Consider the following 18,696-nt stretch of genomic DNA (forward strand, 5'->3'; position numbering starts at 1 on the left):
ACAATACAATACAATACAATACAATACAATACAATACAATACAATACAATACAGTAACTACCATGTTTTATAAATTGCAGGCTTCCTGCCTTAGGGGGCAGAGAGCAATCCCTGTCTGATACTTGGGCAACTGTAATTCATGGAGACTAAGCTGCCCTCAAGGACTGCAGCCTCCAATATGGATTGAGGCTCAATGTCAAGAAGACAAAGATTCTCACCACTGGACCAATTGGCAGCATCAGGATGGATGGTGAAGAGATTGAGATTGTTCACAGCTTTAGTTTGCTTGGTTCCACAGTCAACACTCTTGGCACCAGCAGCCAGGAAATTAAAAGACATATTGCCATGGGGAAGTCTGCTGTTAGAGACCTCTCCAAAGTACTAAAGAGCAATGGTGTCTCCCTGGAGACTAAGGTGCATCTGATACAGGCCATGGTCTTTGCAATCACTCGTTATGCATCAGAGAGTTGGACAATGACCAAGAAGGATAGAAGGAGAATTGATGACTTTGAGCTGTGGTGCTGGAGAAAGTTATTGAGAGTACCATGGACTGCTAGGAAAACAGATTCATCCTGGAAAGGGTCAAACCGGGCGGCTCCTTGGAGGCAAGGATTCTGAGGCTCCGTCTAACAGTCTAACATACTTTGGACATGTTGTAAGGAGGGACCAGTCCTTGGAGAGGGACATAATGCTTGGTAGGGTGGAGGGACAGCACAGGAGGGGAAGGCCATCTATGAGGTGGATTGATGCAGTGACTGGGGTAATCGGATGGGAGTGTCAGAGATAGTGTGATTGGCACAGGACAGAGCAGAGTTTAGGGCTGTTGTACATAGGATTGCTATGAATTGCAAGCGACTCGATGGCACATAACAACAACAACAACAACAATAGGTTGCCCTCAGGGCTCCCTGCCTCTGCCCCTTCTGCCAGCCTCTGAGCTCCTAGACCACTGGGGCCCTGCTCCCTCTCCACCTGCTGAGGGGACCTGAGGCCCAGTGTGCAGCCAGAGCTATGGATTTCATCTGCTCTGTGGACCTGAGTTCTGGTGACCTAGTTGCTAAGGTGTTGCACTGCCAACCCTGAGGCATGCAGTTTGAATCCACAAGCTGCTCCAGGGAAGAAAAATGGGCAGTTTCCTCCTGTGCTATTTACTGTCTCTGAAAACCCTCCGGAGGGTTAGCTATGAGTCAGTTCTGACTGGACAGTATGTATCAACAACAACAACATGGAATGCTCTATGGCTTCCCCAAGGAGCCGTGGTGGCACAATGGTTAAATGCTCTGGTCCTAACTGAAAGGTCAGTTGTTCAAATACACCAGCCACTCCACGGAAGAAAAGACCTTGTAATGAGCGCCTCTAAAGATTACAGCCACATAACAGCATTTCAGGTGACCAGTAACAGCAGAGAAACACTCCTTAGAACAACTGGCCACAAAGAGGCAGAAGAGCAGCGTTTCCCCACAGACAAAGCCCCGAAGACAGAAGGATTAGTGGAAATCAGAATCATAGGGAGGAAGTGGAAAAAAGGTATTATGTTGTAGTTCTTGTAATTAGTATTGTGAATGAACAATTGGATGGAAAACCAATTGCTTTGTAAACGTTCATTCAAATCACAATTTAAAGGAAAGTGCATCCTGTGACACAGCTCTACTGTGCAGCTATGGAATCACAATGATTAGGAATCAACTCAGTGACGTATAATAATAACCACCACCTGACTCCTGGAGGCCCGGGTCTCGGCTGGGCTCCCACAGGGCTCACTCATGGCTGTGTAGGATGCTGGAGGAGACCAGCACTCAGAGTATGACCAACAGGCTTGCAGGGGACCCTGTTAGTGTCCAGCCTCCCGGGGTCCCTGACGTGTGGCCGCATCACTCACACTGCCTCTGTCTTCCATCTTTTCTTCTGTCTTAAGCCCCTTGTGCCTTTCTCGTCTAACTGGACATAAGCTCTGCCAGCTTTTATTTTCTCAAGATCGTAATTTCCTTTTAGCTGCAAAGTCATCTCTCCCAAAAGAGTTGTGCTCTCAGGTTCTAGGGGTTTGGGTGTGTGAACGTGTCTGTTCAGAGCACCTGCTATGCTGCTGTACCTTTCAGTAAGAGGCACACAGGACGGACGGACCTGGGAGGAGGGATGTGACTCGGGGCCCCTGGAGTGTTGACTCGGACCCTGTCCAGTTGGGGCATCTGTCCCTCTTTGAGATCTGGAGGCTGGTCTTGGTGACAACGGTGGGTCAGAAGTTGGGGTGCTCCATGCGATTGGGGTGAGATATCTCTGCCATTCTGGTGTGTTGTAGGCTGTGCCAACATCCAGGCCACAGGATTGGATGGGATGGTGAGCAGGAGGGGAGGGACGGTCCAGCTGGTCCACCCTGGGCCTGTCCTGTCTTCGTGGTCCCTCTGTCTCCTGGGTGCATCCATCCAGAGCCCTCTAACCATGTCCTGGCAGCTGTTCTGTGTCCTGTGTCCTTAAGAGAAGCCCTTGGTGTGCCGTGGGCTATGCCCACTCCCCCTTCTCACTATGCCCACCCCTACCCCAGGCTGCCCCAAAGGCTTCTACGGCAAGCAGTGCCGGAAGAAGTGCCACTGTGCCAACCGAGGCCGGTGCCACCGTGTCTACGGGGCCTGCCTCTGTGACCCAGGGCTCTACGGCCGCTTCTGTCACCTCGGTGAGTCCCACCACACTGCGGTGGTCAGAGGGGCAGGTCACGTACCTCACTCACTGCATGCCTTTTGGGCTGGCTTTGCTGTGACTGTTTGTGGATGAGGAACTCAAGTTTAGGACTGGGGATAGCTAGGGTCCCCCCTGGCCTACCCTCTTCACATAATTGACTTTCAGGGCATCTGGCTGGGTATCCCCCAGCCTCAGGGTACAATGTGGTGAGGGGGAAGGGCAGCCTGTAAGCCTGGATCCAGGGTGCCAGGTGGGCTGAGGAGTGTGCAGGGCTCCAGCTACTGCCACCCAGAGTTGGGGTGACATGGAAGTTGCCCCCCCCAATGCCAGGCAGGGTAGTCTCCCTTGGAAACTTCTAGGCAACAAGATGTGCCTTGGGCTATGGCAGATCCACAGGGTCTGCAGACATCTGGGAGGGAAGCGGCTCTGGCTGCTGGAGCGAGGGCGGGTGGGGACAGCAAGCTTCAGTGCAGCTTCGTTTTGGGTTTATTTTGAGAAAACAGAGCTGCCTAGTGACCTGGGTGACTCCCTGGACTCTCCTGGGCCTTGTTTTTCTGTCAAATGGGCACAAACCTCGTAGGTCCCTGGGGACAGGTGCTGGTTAATAAAGGGCCCGGTGGCTGTGGGGGACACACTAGCTTGTGCAGGGCTCTGGAGACAGCTCGGTGTGTGGTTCTGGAAGGTGGGGGCTCCGTGGATGCAGCTAGGAAGGTGGCACTGACAGCTGTGCACCTGTCCCGTGGCATCTCTGGCTGCAGCCTGTCCCCCATGGGCCTTCGGACCTGGCTGCTCGGAAGAGTGTCGCTGTGTGCAGCGGAACACGCGGTCGTGCGACCGGAGGGACGGCAGCTGTGCCTGCAAGCCGGGCTTCCGAGGGGAGCGGTGCGAGCTCGGTAAGTGCAGGTGGGGGTCAGGCCGGGGTGTCTTGGAAGCCGCTGACCTCCCTGTCTTCTTCCTCACAGAGTGCCAGCCGGGGTTTTTCGGGCCAGGCTGTCGGCAGGCATGCACCTGCCCAACAGGTGTGGCCTGCAACGCTGAGAGCGGCGAGTGTCAGAAACAGTGTCCGGCTGGCTACCACGGCAAGGACTGTGACCAAGGTGAGTGGCCAGCTGGGGCCCCCAGGGATCTAGGGGTCAGTCAAGGGCACCTGGGCTGGGGTGCAGGTGGCTGTAGAGGTGCCCCAATCCAGGCTGAGGGTTACTGGACCCTTGGTGGCACAGGTGACTGGTATACCCGTCCCTCTACTCCAGCACAGACTGTTGAGTGCGGGACTGGTTGTCCAGAACCACGCATTCAGGCTCCTCATTTACTCACTCATGCCTTCATTCATTCATTCACTGGTCACTCATTCATTCATTAATTCACTGATCACTCATTCATTCATTCATCACTCACTCATTCATTCATTCACTGATCACTCATTCGTTCATTCATTCATCATTCATTCATTCATTCCTTTACTCATTCACTAATTTTTCACTCATTCCTCAGTTATTTAGTCATTCATTCATTTACTCATTTTTCACTCTTCCCTCACTTATTCATTCATTCACTCACTCACTCATTTTTCACTCATACTTCACTCATTCATTCATCCACCCTCATTCATTCATTCAGGCACTTGTTCATTTACTTGGTAACTCATTCAATCTTTCTTTCATCACTCCACTGGTACACCCAGAGTGCCTTGTGTGCCTGACGCTGGGCCGCAGGAGAGCCACCCTGGCGGTGTGAGTGGCACAGGTGGATGGGTTCTTTAGGGACGTCTGGGGAAGGTGTGAGGGGTGCAGTGAGAGGCAATTGCTCCTAACGAGAAGGCCTGGCTAACAGTGACACTGTGGAGTGTGAACACCACGATGGAAGGTCCCTCCCCATGGATGCTGTGGCCTTAGGCGGGTATAATGGGCACAACATGGCGGGTCGGGGTTGAGGCCTGGGTACGCACGTTTCCATGGTGGGAGAGGGGCTATGATGTGCAGTGGATCAGTGGACTCAGCCCAGGGGTCCTTGGAAGGCCAGGAGGCTCAGTACTCTCTGTCCTTGTCTAGCTGTGCCCTGACCGGCCCCAGGGACTGGGCAGCAAGTGTTGAACTGGACTTTGTTGGAAAGGGTCAGGGAGGAGGGGAGGAAGGCACTGCTGTCAGCATGTAGCGAGTCAGCCTCCCACCCTCCAGGCTTGGCTGGGTGGGTGCTGAATGATCAGAAGGGGAGAAGGGAGGCCCCAGCCGGAGCTGATGACTAACCTGGCCATTCTGTGCTGAGGAGCCTGGCTGATCATCTCTGGAGCCTCCGGCTTCTCAGTCTTGTGGCCTCGTGACCTGTAGGAAACACTGAAATGTTGCCATTGTTGTGAGGGCAGGGAAGTCTGAGTAAGCGGGGCTGCGGGGCTGGTGCAGACAAGCTCTGGGCAGACCAGCCCTCCTTGGCTCATGTTGTCTGTGTACTCAGCCCTGCCAGCCTGAGGAGGATGGGCAGCAGGGGGCCTGTGGCTGCAGCCTCACGACAGGGCAGCGCCCTCACTCTCCCCTCCCAAGGAGCTGCTCCTGGGGGCCTGCCAGCAGCTCCCACATCCTGGGCTGAGCAGTGGGGACAGCAGTGAACACAAGGACGCGCCTCTTGGCCATCCGACCGCACAGGCTACTGAAGCCCAGGCACGCAGTGCCTCCGACCCATGTCTGTCTTGGTCCAGCCCTCCACACACCTCATGCCCGGCAAGAAAGGAGAGCCTGACCCCAGCTCTTCTCTGCTGTTTCCTTTCCTTTCTTTACAACCATCTCAAGGAGCTCCCAGAATGAGACACAGGAAATGGCACACATAGTTTTGTGGCAATGCTGGGGTCCTCACGGCTTGTGGGTCTGGAAACTATTACTGACCAAAGCACGCGTCTGCCCCCAATTAGTGGAGAGAAGGCTCCGGGAGGCCTGGCAGGCTGTTCCGACCGGGGCCGCTGAGCTCGCCTCCCCTGGTCCCACCATGAGGCGTGTGTGCAGCACCTACAACATGTGGGTGTGGAGCTCAGATGCCTGTTATACACACACGTATGCTACACCTGACATCCTACATGTGTGCCCGAGCCCCTGAGGGTGGGAAACTCATGACAGAGTTAACCAGTTAGTGCTCGAGTCTCCTGTTCCCAGGTCCCCCCATCCTAGAATCTGCTTGTGTCTTACCAATGCTTCCCCCAGGCAGGCATGTCCTTCACACTGAGCCCCAGCTTTGGGGTTTGGGGGATTTGGGGCGTGGAGCATGGAGTTCCTGAAGCCTGTACCTCAACTCAGCCATGAATACCTTCCTGGACCTGGGGTGCTTTCCGGCAGCAGCAGGCTGGGCAGAGAAGCAGCCCTCTCCTGCACCCCAGGGTTACCCCCAGCTGTGTGCTGGGCTGTGCTGGGAAAGAAAGGCCCTGCTGCTGGACTTTGAGGGACAGGGCAGTCATGGGAGCACAGAACCCCTCAGCCCTGGACTCTGAGCTTCACGAAGCGAGGGTCTGGGGCTACCAGCGCCCAGGGCTCTACCCTGCTCTGATGTCCCCGTGCCCAGGTCTCTACCCTGCTCTGATGTCCCCATGTCCGGGGCTCTACCCTGCTCTGAGGGTCCTTGTGCCCGGGGCTCTACCCTGCTCTGATGTCCCCATGCCCAGGGCTCTACCCTGCTCTGATGTCCCCGTGCCCGGGCTCTACCCTGCTCTGAGGTTCCCCGTGCCCAGGTCTCTACCCTGCTCTGAGGGTCCTTATGTCCAGGGCTCTATCCTGCTCTGAGGTTCCCCGTGCCCAGGTCTCTACCCTGCTCTGAGGGTCCCTGTGCCCGGGGCTCTACCCTGCTCTGATGTCCCCGTGCCCGGGGCTCTACCCTGCTCTGATGTCCCCGTGCCTGGGGCTCTACCCTGCTCTGAGGGTCCCCGTGCCCAGGCCTCTGCACTGCTCTGAGGGCCCCCGTGCCCAGGCCTCTACCCTGCTCTAAGGGTCCTTGTGCCCGGGGCTCTACCCTGCTCCGAGGTTCCCTGTGCCAGGGGCTGTCTGCACAAGTGTGGGAAGCAGCCAGCTGGGGCTCTGCAGCACCTTCTTCCCAACGCCCCACTGTGTGCCCAAGGCCTGCCTGAGTCAGCTGTGCCAGCATGCCCCTCTGCCCTCCCACTCACTGCCCTGTGATGGGAAGGGGCAGGCCCAGGAAGATCTCCTTTTCTATTGATCTGTGTGGCATCTGGCCCCCTCCCTCTCAAATTTACTCCACCAGGAAAGGGCTGAAGCTGTAGGTGTAGCTAGGCCAACACAGACCCCCCAGCGCCCTCTGGGAGCCTGAGAGCTGAGTCCTCATGAAGAGGGCATGCACGTTCCAGGTCTTCTGGTTGAGCATGACCTGGGAGGTGAACGGGTTTGTAGGCACACTGGACAGGCATCCCTGGGCAGGGCATGGGGCACTGGCCAGCAAAGAGCCCCCGGGAGGGCAGGGCAAGGTGAGGATGGAGAAGGGCAGAGCTGACCTGGTCTCAATGCTGCCTGGGCACTCTCCTGAGACCTGAGAGACTGACACTCAGCATGTGCAGCCTTTGCTTATGGTCACCCCCCCTACTGACCCCCTCTGAGATCCTATCCTGTCAGCCCTGCTGTGTGTGCCTCTCTCCAGTCCTTTCCTGTGACCTGCCATGGTCACCTGGGAACCAGGGTATGTTCAACAGCCCAGCTGGAGCTAAAACAGGTGCCTGACAGGTTAGGGGATGTGGGACCCAATGGCTGGGACCGCCAAGAGAGAAGAGGCTCTGGCTAGATGAGTGTGGGGCTGAGTCCGTCCTACTTCCTCCTGCAGCGTGTCCAGAGGGGACATTTGGTGTGAACTGCTCGGACTCCTGCTCCTGTGGGGGAGCCCCCTGCAACCGGGTCACGGGGCAATGCCTGTGCCCTGCAGGGAGGACTGGGGACGACTGTGGGGCAGGTAAGTGTCAAGGGGCCTCCCCGAGTCTTTTCCTCAGCTCCTCCACTATGAGGCTGCCCCAGCCCGAACCATGTCTCTTTGAACCGATGCACTGATGTAATGAGAGTAACGTAGCCTCTGACCATGGTTGGGGACTCCTGACTCAGCCCCAAGGATGGTTAAAGAACTCTTGAGCCCTGCCCAGTAGTGTTTGAGGTACCCGTGACCCCAGACCATTTTGGGGGTCAGAATTCTGGCTCAGAATTGCTCCCGATAGTCCTACTAAGGAGTAGGGGGTGCCCCATGGGGGGCAGCACTGAGGCCTCTTTAATAGAGGACACTCAATCAGCCAGCAGACCAGTCCTACTAAGGAGTGGGGGGTGCCCCATGGTGGGCAGCACGGGGGCCTCTTGGCCAATAGGGGACACTCAGTCAGCCAACAGGTCAGTCCTGCTAAGGAGTGGGGAGGGGTTCCCCATGGGAGAGTGTCTCTTGGCTATTAGAGGATACTCAGTGAGCCGGCAGACCTTATCCGTGGCCTGGTCACCAGTGTGGAGCCCCTGGCAGCCCCTCCAGAGCTCCCAGGTCTGCTCAGTCCTCCTTGGGACTGGGTGGTGCCCTGCAGCCTTTCCTGGCTCCGGGGTGGAGGGGGCTTCTGGTGGTACCAAAAGCGGCAGGGGCATTGACACAACCTTGGGGGTTAGAGTGTCCTGAGGGCCGCTGGGGACTCGGCTGCCAGGAGATCTGCCCTGCATGTGACCACGGTGCCAGCTGTGACCCTGAGACAGGAGCCTGCCTGTGTCCGCCCGGCTATGTAGGCAGCCGTTGCCAGGATGGTAAGTGGGGCCCTGGGTGTGCTTCGGGGTGGCGGGCTGGGCCCTGGTGCTCACCCTGTCTCCCCTGCAGTGTGCCCTGTGGGCTGGTATGGACCCGGCTGCCAGGCCAGCTGCTCCTGTGCCAACGCAGGGCACTGCCACCCAGCCACCGGCCAGTGCAGCTGCGCCCCTGGGTGGATGGGCCTTGACTGTCGCAGAGGTATGTCACCACCTCCCTGCCATGAATGAGACCCTCAGGATGAGAACCCCTGGGGTCCCTACTGATGTGTTCCCCACCCCTTGAGGGTCTATCATCCCTGTCCCTCTCCCTGCCACACACAGAGTTCCCTGGGGGTGGGTCATCTGGGGTCCCTCTTGAGCTGCCCCTGCCCCTCAACCTGACTGGGTACTGGGGGCCCCATCACCCGTAACCACACCTTCCTGTCTTAACCACACAGAGGCTCCTGGGACTGGGCTTCCTGGGGTCCCTCCTAGGCTGCCCCTGCCCCTTGACCTCCCTGGTGAACCGGTACCATGTGAGTACCTTCATTACAGCCTGTGATGGGGGACACTGGGGGCCCGACTGCAGGCACCCCTGTAACTGCAGTGCTGGTCGCGGGAGCTGCGAGGCTGCCAGTGGCCGCTGCCTGTGTGAGGCCGGCTACACGGGCCACCACTGCGAGCTCAGTGAGTTGGGCCAGATCTTGGCTGTCCCCACCCGATCCCACTCCAGACCTCACCACAGGGGCCCCAAGTTTCAGGAGCTCAGAGGAGTCCCATCTTAACCCAGAGAAGCAAGTCCTCATGCCCCTGAATTGAGAAGGGAGGTGACCCTCCCCTAATATGTCAGATGTCACCCACTTGGAATGTACAGTGAGGGCTGTCACGTCCTCACGGGCCACCTGGCACATAGGAGAAGTTGAAGGGGGCCTGATGCTATGGGCTTAGTGGGGTTCAGCTTGTCTAGGAGGTGGCCCCAGATGAAGTCCCTAACCCCACAGGCTGATGGGTTGGCCTGGAGGGCCTGAACGACCCCATGAGGTGATTCTCACGGGAGCAGGAGGCTTGGTGGTGTCCAGGGTAGTCCTGGGGCAGGTCTCCCAGAAGTAGCCCTGGTCGACCAGGAGACGCGGCTCCTCCACGCCCTGGAACTTGGCTCCTGGCTGGGTGGGCGGCGGGAGCGGGAGGCAGGCCCTGCAGGTGGGAAGGCGTGCCCGTGAGCCCGCTGCCCGGGCCCTGCTGATGGTGCTCGGACTGTGCTCAGGGTGTCCGCAGGGCCGCTTTGGGCCGGGCTGTGGACAGCGATGCTGGTGCGAGCACGGCGCTGCCTGCGACCATGTCAGCGGGGCCTGCACCTGCACAGCCGGCTGGAGGGGCACCTTCTGTGAGCGAGGTGAGCGGGGTATGGTGGGTGGACCCGGGAGCCCAGGTACACCACCCCCTCATTCACCACCCCCTCCTTTGCAGCCTGCCCGGCTGGCTTCTTTGGCGTGGACTGCCTCAGGGCCTGTGACTGTGCTGGTGGGGCCCCCTGCGACGCCGTGAACGGGACCTGTGTCTGCCCAGCGGGGCGACGGGGCCCCCGCTGTGATCAGGGTGTGTGACCATGGGGCTTTAGCACCACTGAGGGTGGGGGCAGGTTGAGGAGGAGTGGGGGCTGGCACACTTGTTGATGTCTTGGGAAGAGGGGATTCAGAGCCACCACGTGGCCGGCCGCGTCTGCTGTTGCTCCCAGACACCCCCTTTCCCACATGGGTGACGATGCCCCGATTGTGAAAAGCCCTGGCCCCGAAGGGTGGTGTGGCCACAGGAAGAGGGGCGCAGAGGCCTGACTGAACCTCTGCCTCCCCCAGCCTGCCCTACCCACACCTATGGCCTTAACTGCAGCCAGGAGTGCACGTGTGCCAACGGGGCGACCTGTGACCCCGTGCTCGGGCGCTGCCACTGTGCCCCGGGCTGGATGGGGCCCACCTGTGTGCAAGGTAAACTCACCTGCAGGGCTTCCAGCAACTCAGGGACAAAGAACCTAGTTCTGGGAGTCCAGGAACTCAACCTTGGGCTAGGACTTGACCCTCATGAGGCTGTGAAGGGGTCACATGGAAATGGACCACTGTGCCGGATGCCAGGCTTACCCAGACCAGCAGCAGCGTGTTGGGAGCTGGTACCCAAGGGAGGTGGAGGTGTCTGGGGCTGGAAGTGCCTCTTCAGCCCTGTGCTTACAGGGCTGGGAGGGAGGCACCCAGGGTATTCCTGGAGCAGATCACCTGAGAGGTGGCCCTGGTGAGCTTTTGCGGTCTGCTGGGCTGATACTGCCTGTTCCGTCCCCCTCAGCCTGCCCTGTGGGTCTCTATGGTGAGGGCTGCCAGCATCCCTGCATCTGCCAGAACGGAGGCACCTGCGACCCCGTGTCAGGCCGCTGCACCTGTCCTGAAGGCTGGGCCGGCTCAGCCTGTGAGCAGGGTGAGCTTAGAGGGCCAGGGTGGGAGGGCCCTCTGGGACTGTGGGAGCCAGGGCTGCCCCCAATCTCCCTGGTCAGGGTCAGCGTCCTGGGTGTGGCTGTGGACTTGCATGGTGACCAGCCTGTCGCTTCTGAGCAGGTCTCTGGGGCTCTGGGTGCGGGCAGTGTGGCTGGGTGTCTGCAGGGCCAGGAGACCCTCATTCACTCTGCTCCCATCCTGCAGAGTGTCTCCCTGGGCACTTCGGTGCCGGCTGCCAGCATACCTGTGACTGCCTCAATGGGGGGCTCTGTGACCCCCGAACGGGCGCCTGCCTCTGCCCAGCCGGCTGGGGTGGGGACAGGTGCCAGAGTCGTGAGTGAAAGGGGCGGGGACCCTCTAGGGTTGGGTCGTGGAGGTGAGAGGGTGCAGAGGGCTGGGGGTTGGGTGTCAGTGTCTGCCTCCTGAGCTTCCAGGGGTGCCAGGGAGGGTCCTTACCTAGAAAGGTGGTCTTATGGGGGTGGAACTGCTTTACCTGGGGTGGAGTTTGACCTCACACCCAGCCCTTGGGGGCTGTGAAATGTGGGGGCACAGACGGAAGGAAGGTCCTGATTCAGCCCCCCTCCACCTGCTGTCTGCAGCCTGTGTTGAGGGCACCTTTGGGGCTGGCTGTCAGGAGCGATGTGTCTGCCGGCGGGGAGCCCCCTGTCACCAGGTTACTGGCATCTGCCTCTGCCCCCCAGGATGGAGGGACGCGAGGTGTGAGAGTGGTGAGCGCAGGGTCACCTGGTCACTGGTACCCAGGGGATTGGGGTCTTCCAAGCAGGAATGGTCCCAGGTCCACCCTGACCCCGGGTTGGAAGGGAGTAAGGTGTGGGTGTTGGGCCCAGACCCACCTGGTCACCAGCACTGAGGGCCAGTACCTCAGGGACAGTTCTCCACACAGGCGTGGTCCCTATTCCAGGTCTCCTGGCCCCGTCTCCCCAAATTCCCCAGCCCTTGCCTTCCCTGCAGCTTGCCCGCCTGGCTGGTTTGGAGAGGCCTGTGCTCAGCGCTGCCACTGTCCACTGGGCACTGCCTGCCATCATGTCACCGGGGAGTGTGGCTGTCCCCCTGGCTTCACAGGGCTTGGCTGTGAGCAGGGTAGGTGCCCCTAACCCTGGATGAGGTAGGCCAACAGCTTGGCAGTGTCAGGCTTGAGCTGTACCCCCAAAACCATCCCATTTGGGGGGTTCCTGGAGAGGGTTTGAGACTCAGGCTGTGGCCAGGACCAATGCTCTCTTCTCATCTGCCCCAGAGTGCCCACCTGGCACCTTTGGAGAGGGCTGTGCCCAGAGGTGCCAGTGTCCCAGTGAGACGCAGTCATGCCACCCTGCCACAGGGGCCTGTGTGTGCACTGCTGGTTATCATGGCAGCGGCTGCAAGCAACGTGAGTGCCCTCCGTCCGTGCCCACCCCATGCTCACCTCGCTGGCCAGGTCGGCAGTGGGATGTCTGGGAGCACGAGGTTCTTGGTCTTTCCTGGGGGTATTAATGAAGCAGTGCTACCTTGTGGGGGGCGATGGACTGTCCCTGGGGGTGCTGAGGGGGTGTCGTCTCTCAGAGCTGTCCTTGGGGACTCTGGCGTAGTGTCCACTGCAGCTCTAGAAGCTGGTCATCTCCTGCAGGCTGCCCACCCGGGCGATTCGGGCCAGGCTGTGAACAGCAGTGTGTGTGTCACAATGGTGGCTCCTGTGACGCGGCCACCGGGGCCTGCCGCTGCCCTGCTGGCTTCCTGGGGACCGACTGTAACCTCAGTGAGTGACCACTGCAGGGGTGGGAATTGGGGGCATGAGGGGTTGGTTTGGGGGCCTGGGATGGGTTGGAGTACTGAGGTACAGAAAGGGGGCTTTGGGGTGGAGGCAGGGTTGAGGAGCTGGGATGGAGTGGGCCTTGAAGTAAGGAACAATGGAACAAGGCAGGAATGGGTACCTTCCATTTACCTCCACTAGCGCAGGAGGGGAAGGCCCTCTATGAGGTGGATTGATTCAGTGACTGGGGTAATCAGGATGGGTGTGTCGGAGACAGTGAGGTTGGCACAGGACAGAGCAGGGTTTAGGCTGTTGTACATAGGGTCGCTATGAGTCACAGAGACTCGACGGCACCTAACAACAACAGCCTTGTAAGTAGGGTGGCAAGAGGTGGCCCTGGATGATGTCCCTGCTGGCTCTCTGGGGACACCCCGTGCTGCTCCCCACCTTTATCTGCAGCCCAGCATCCTGGGGCTAAAAGAGCCTTTCCTGAGCCATGGGTGGTCCCCAGCTCTAAGCCGGACGTGCAGGTCGGCAGGGCAGGGTGGGCAGCAGCAGGTCACACTGAAAAGGACAAGGTGGAGGGGAAAGAGAAGAGGAAGGGCATGGCTGCTGCAGCCCCTTGGCCCGGGGCAATAGACCCCACTCTTTTGTCTTCCCCATGGGGAGAGAGTGGAGAGTCAGTTGCTGGGCCTGACCAGGGGGCAGCCTCACCTGTCTTCTTTGGCAGCTTGCCCACAGGGCCGTTTTGGCCCTGGCTGTGCCCACGTGTGCGATTGTGGGGAGGAACCGGCTTGTGACCCCGTGACGGGCGCCTGCTCCTGTCCCCCTGGGAGGACTGGTGTCCGCTGTGAGCACGGTGAGTGCAGTAACCGGGTTTCCACTCTGGTGGGCACTTCCGGAAGGGGTGTGGTCTGATGATCAACTCAACTCTACAGCTTATTCCCCAGTGGCCCTGGGGGTAGGAGGTGTGAGCCCACCTGGCAAGGTGTGTGCGGCACCTGGAGTATCACCAACATCCCCTTCCCCGCCCCCAGTCCCCTTAACTGCCCGCCCTGAGGCTCAGGTGACTTACAATCCCTAAGGCTGGTAGAGATGGATCAGCCCCCACCTAGGCCTCGTCAACTCATGGAGAAGTCTTGAGGATGGTGCCAGGCTCTTGGCTGGTTGATGTCCTGCTGGAGGAGAGTCCTACTGACCATTTCCACTGGTCCCAGGGGTCGGGCCTTTGTTAACAGGCAGCTCAGAGCACAAGCCGCGGTGGAGTGATGAGCCTGGGCACCGTCGTAGCTGCCCGAGCTCACAATGGCATGCCCGGTCCCCAGGGCCGTGTCTACAGGCCTGTCCCCACACCCTGCTAGACCTGGGTTCTCTGCCACCCTCTGATGACACCCCCAGCTCTCCATCTTGGAGGCCCTTCAGGGCCTGTGGGCCGCAAAATCTTCAGGCATCCTGGCCACAGGGGTGCTAATTGCTGAAGTCAGGGCCTCTTGTGGCAGGCAGGCCCCCTCCAGGGTGGAGGAGCGCCCCTCCTGGGCTGAGCAGGCCGCCTTCCTCTGCCCACAGGCTGCCCCAGGAACCAGTTTGGTGTGGGCTGCAGGGGTGTGTGTTCCTGCAGAAACGGGGGTCTGTGCCATGCCTCCAACGGCAGCTGTGCCTGCAGCCTGGGCTGGACGGGGCCACACTGTGAGCAAGGTGAGTGCTGGCCGAAGGGAGAGGCCTGGACTCCTACTGGGTGGGCTGAGATTTGGGGTCATTTGGAGTAGGTATCACATGGAGGGACTTGGCTTGAACCCTGTTCGTCTCCCTCGTGGAGGGAGGCTCACCTGTCCGCCCTCTCCTCAGCCTGTCCACCTGGCCGCTACGGTGCCGCCTGCCACCTGGAGTGTGCCTGCCGCAACGGCGCAGCCTGTGAGCCTGCCACGGGGGCCTGCCGCTGCGGCCCTGGCTTCTACGGCCCGGCCTGCGAGCACCGTGAGTGCGGGAGATTGGGCCCACCCGAGGGCAGTCTAGGAAGGCCTTGGCCATGGCAGTGACCAGTTTCTGTTCTATTGTTCCTCCTGGGGTCCATGTGAGCAGGCCTGAGTGAGACACCCTGGCCATGCTTGGTTTCTCCCAGATCCCCACCCTGCCACCCCTCCTCCGAGCCCCCCACTGGGGACAGAGAACCAGGGGGCTAGGGAGGAGAGTGCAGGAGGGGCTTCTGATGGGTGGCTTGGTCCCACTCCCGGTAAACTGAGTCTGGACCAAGGCTGGGGAGCTGCTGCCAGGTTTCTGCCACCTCCTCCGTTGGCCACATTCTAACTGGGGCCCTCCTTCAGCCTGTCCCCCCGGCTTCCACGGGGCCGGCTGCCGGGGGATGTGCCAGTGTCAGCATGGAGCCCCCTGCCACCCCGTCACCGGGCAGTGCCTCTGCCCTGCTGGCTTCCAGGGCCAGTTCTGTCAGCGAGGTGAGTGCTCAGTGACCTCAGTAACAGTCCCCTCCTGCCACCCAGCCTGGCGGGGCGATGGAGCTGAGCACACTGTCCCCGCCAGGCTGTGACCCAGGCTCTTTCGGGGAGGGCTGCGGGCAGCGATGTGCCTGTGAGGGAGGAGCACCCTGTAACCCTGTCACCGGCCAATGCCTTTGCCCTCCGGGGCGCACGGGAGCCACATGTGACCTTGGTGAGTCTGGGTCTGCGCAGCAGTGGGCCAGGGGAGGGCTGTCCATCAGGGGTGAATGTTGACTATGCTGAATGAGTTCTCCCTGTGCCCCCTGCCTGCTGGCACTGCCCCAGATCAACCTCCTGTGCACCCCTCTCCCTGCTTCCTCACCCCCTCTGGGGCCCCAGTCAGTCGGGGAGATCTCTCTGACTCTTTCTTTTTTTGTTTAAAATTATTTGTGTGTGTGTGTGAGTGTACCGTCAAATCGGATCTGACTGGTACAGGAGGAGATTGCCCCTCCTTCTCCAGCAGAGCATCTGGTGGATTTGAACCACGTACCTCTGGGATTGCAGTGCAGATTCTTGCCTTCCTGAGAGCTCTCTGAGTCTTGGAGTCCATGCATGAAGTTCCTGCTCAGTGTTTTCTGAGATCAGACCTGCCCTCTGATTACCCACAGGCCTGGAGGGGCTTCCGCCACCTTGAGGACCCCGGTCCTTGGGGGGGAATGAGACCCTCCTGGCTGGCATGACTGGGGAGGCAGGCCCACCTTGAGGGAGACAGATGCTGCTCTGGTGCAGCGTGGGCAGCAGTTCCTCCTGTCCTGGGCAGGAGCACTGACCACCAGCCTCCCTTGCCAGCTTGACTGGGGCTAGAACCTGGGTTGGTGATTGTGGGCCCGTTCCTGCTCAGCGCTTTCCACACGGTTCACGGGGTGGGTTGGAGGAGGCTAGAGAACAACATTGGGCCTGATGGCTGTACTTCTTGGTAGCAGTGACCACACCTGGGTGGACAGGGTTCGCTCACACACAGCTGGTCTCTCTCCTACCCTGTAGAATGCAAAGAGGGGCGCTTTGGGCCTGGCTGCGCCCTGCGCTGTGATTGTAGGGGTGGAGCTGACTGTGACCCCGTAACTGGACAGTGCCGCTGCATAGATGGCTACACGGGGCCCAGGTGTCAAGAAGGTGAGTGGGGCCCCAGGTACAGGGGGAACTCTGTGCCCTGGCTCCAGCAAGTGCTCTGCCTGATAGATTTTCAAGAAAGTATAGCCAGGATGCCCCTTGGAGACCAAGATGACAAAGCTTCCTCTCACGTACTTTGGGCATGTTGCTAGGAGAGGCTGTCTCTTGGAGAGGAATAGCATGCTTTGGAGAAGACCCTCAATGAAATGGATTGGCAGTCCTTGTAGCAATGAGCTCGAGTGTGTCAGAGATTGTCAGGTTGGCACGGGATAGGACAGGGTTCTGACGTTCATAGGGTCGCTATGAGTCATACTCGACTTGATGGCACCAAACATTAGTACATAAGTGTGGACATCTGTACATAGGCAAAGACGCAAGCACAGAGAGAGTGGCAATGATGGTCCCTCTGGCTTCTGCACTTTCCTGAAGACTAGAACTTTCTGCCATGAAGTAGACAGAGCTCAGTGGTAGCTCTTGCTCCCTCTGGTCTGGTGCTCATAGTCACTTCCCCAGGCGCATCTCTGCAGAGCGGCCGTATGCCAACCCTGGGGCCCGTAGAGCACAGACACAGGAATGTGGATGGGAGTCCACTCGCTCTGGGCGTGGCTATGAGCGGGTTCCAGACCTGGGATCGTTGGCTTGAGGCTGTTATGGAGCATGTGCAAGTGCATCTTTTTGGCCCTCTCCGAAGCGGCCTGGACCCCGAACTGTTATGAGCTGTGAGAAGGAATTGGAAGGGGTCCCACCCTCCCAAAGCTTTGAAGTTTCCAGTCGTGCTTGGGAACATAGCGCTGACCATGTTTCCATCTAGTGGTCAGACTTGGTATTGCAACACAAACTGACCGACTGTAGAGGACAAAACTGGAATTCTGCTGGAGGTCTTGAGAGCCCGGTCCCTTCCTCTGGCCTAAGGCCAGGATGGCCAGGAGGAGAAGCCTGGGTCTTGTGGCTGATGTGACTCAGGATGTCAGCCCTGATACACTTTCCTTGAATCCAGCCCTCCTGCTGAAAAGCGCTGTGGGTGCTGCCTCAGGCTAGGTAACTCCAAGCCCGACACCCTGTCCCTGCTCTCTCCCCATGGCTGTGTCTGTGGGCAGGGCCTCACAGCTGTCAGAAGTCCTGGGCCCTGACCACTTCCACCCAGCCCCAAGCCTGGCCTCCTGATGTTCCCCAGCTGCCTGGATGGGTCAGAGTGGGGCTTCATTTGAGAAGGAGGCTGGAGAGTGAGACTGGACAAGAGGCTGTGCTGAGTTAGAATTACCCCTTTACTGCACTTGGTGGTGGGGGGCACTGACATGAGCTATCCTCTTGCAGGTGGGTCCCCCCAGCTCCTGGAGAGTCTGTCCACAGCCCTGGGCCCAGGTAAGAGGGTGAGGAACGCCCGTGTCACTGGTAAGCCTGGCACGTACCAGCAGGTGGCTTTAAGGCTGGAGGCCACGGGCCCCCCATGGGGCGGTGGGTGTCCACTGCCCTTTGACTTCAAGAATTTGGACTGTAGCATGGGGCTAGAGCCAGTGTTGGGTGGGGAGATGGAGAGGTAGATTCTGACTCCCCCGTTCCCTGTGCTCCCCACAGCAGCTACTCACCCAGCCTCCCACAGCCCTGCGTCCAGGCTCAACGGCAAGGTGGCAACAAACCAATAGTCCTGGGACAGTGGCAACTGAGATCCTGCCTCCCACATTCCGGCCACGGGGATCCAGGGATTTTGGTGATGGCTGGGGGTGATCCATGGACCCAGGACTCCAGTCCCACTCTCAGAGGCACAAGCAACATCTTTGTGGAGGACTGGATGGAAGGAGCTGCCTGGTTTGAGGAGGGCTGCTCCGCTTTAAGGAGAGAGGCTGCAGCTGGCCTTGCCTGGGTCCAGCAAGTGGACAGGCCCTGGGCCACACCAGACACTCAGCATGCTGGTGTGGAGGACGCCCACCTTGTCCTGCAGGCCTGGCCCTGGGTCAGCTCTGAGGACAGGTGGGGCCCTGCCACTGAGGCAGGTTCAGCTGGTGCTAGGCCTGGGGCTGTTGCAGCTTGGCCCAACGTTTACCTGGAAATATATCCCACCCTGTATTTATGTGAAGGTATTTATGGCCAGCGGTATCTGCGCCCTGTGCCCTGGAAGGCTGCCCTGGCCCATCCCAGGGAGCCCTGACTCAGGACTGAGGGCCCTGGGGTCTCCATGGCTGCAGTGTAAACCCACCAAGTTAAAGGAGTAACAGCCTCACTGGGGCCTGTGTGTTTGCTAGCACTGTGGGCAAACCTGCATCTGTCCCCTGCTCCTCCCTGGGAGTGCCACATTGTCAAGCTGGGGTTTAGCCGGTTTCCTCGGAGGGGTAGGCAACCCTGGGGCTGCTCCACCTGAAGGCTGGATTTATGAAACACAAGACACACTCATGTGGGGACATTCCAAGGGACACACTGTTGAGGGGTGTGTGTGTGTGTGTGTGTGTGTGTGTGTGTGTGTGTGTGTGTGTGAAGAA

General features: G+C 59.3%; 1 protein-coding gene across 1 annotated transcript in view; it reads left to right on the forward strand.

The window, feature by feature from the left end:
• The window catches only part of MEGF6 (multiple EGF-like-domains 6), a 170,765-nt gene extending 152,900 nt beyond the window's left edge, over window positions 1–17,865 (forward strand). Inside the window, exons 15-37 of the mRNA XM_006885926.1 lie at window positions 2,540–2,668; window positions 3,432–3,566; window positions 3,636–3,770; window positions 7,477–7,602; window positions 8,286–8,417; window positions 8,488–8,616; window positions 8,952–9,083; window positions 9,661–9,789; window positions 9,864–9,992; window positions 10,250–10,378; window positions 10,728–10,856; window positions 11,078–11,206; window positions 11,846–11,974; window positions 12,129–12,260; window positions 12,498–12,626; window positions 13,351–13,479; window positions 14,187–14,315; window positions 14,466–14,594; window positions 14,942–15,070; window positions 15,156–15,284; window positions 16,097–16,225; window positions 17,537–17,677; window positions 17,798–17,865. Coding sequence (XP_006885988.1) covers window positions 2,540–2,668; window positions 3,432–3,566; window positions 3,636–3,770; window positions 7,477–7,602; window positions 8,286–8,417; window positions 8,488–8,616; window positions 8,952–9,083; window positions 9,661–9,789; window positions 9,864–9,992; window positions 10,250–10,378; window positions 10,728–10,856; window positions 11,078–11,206; window positions 11,846–11,974; window positions 12,129–12,260; window positions 12,498–12,626; window positions 13,351–13,479; window positions 14,187–14,315; window positions 14,466–14,594; window positions 14,942–15,070; window positions 15,156–15,284; window positions 16,097–16,225; window positions 17,537–17,677; window positions 17,798–17,865 — 2,936 coding nt within the window. The remainder of the gene's footprint in view (window positions 1–2,539; window positions 2,669–3,431; window positions 3,567–3,635; window positions 3,771–7,476; window positions 7,603–8,285; window positions 8,418–8,487; window positions 8,617–8,951; window positions 9,084–9,660; window positions 9,790–9,863; window positions 9,993–10,249; window positions 10,379–10,727; window positions 10,857–11,077; window positions 11,207–11,845; window positions 11,975–12,128; window positions 12,261–12,497; window positions 12,627–13,350; window positions 13,480–14,186; window positions 14,316–14,465; window positions 14,595–14,941; window positions 15,071–15,155; window positions 15,285–16,096; window positions 16,226–17,536; window positions 17,678–17,797) is intronic.
• The last annotated feature ends 831 nt before the right edge of the window (window positions 17,866–18,696 follow it).

The sequence above is a fragment of the Elephantulus edwardii genome, unplaced genomic scaffold (assembly GCF_000299155.1).
Source record: "Elephantulus edwardii isolate Elephantulus edwardi_28Jun2011 unplaced genomic scaffold, EleEdw1.0 scaffold00045, whole genome shotgun sequence".
In the NCBI taxonomy this organism is placed as follows: Eukaryota; Metazoa; Chordata; class Mammalia; order Macroscelidea; family Macroscelididae; genus Elephantulus; species Elephantulus edwardii.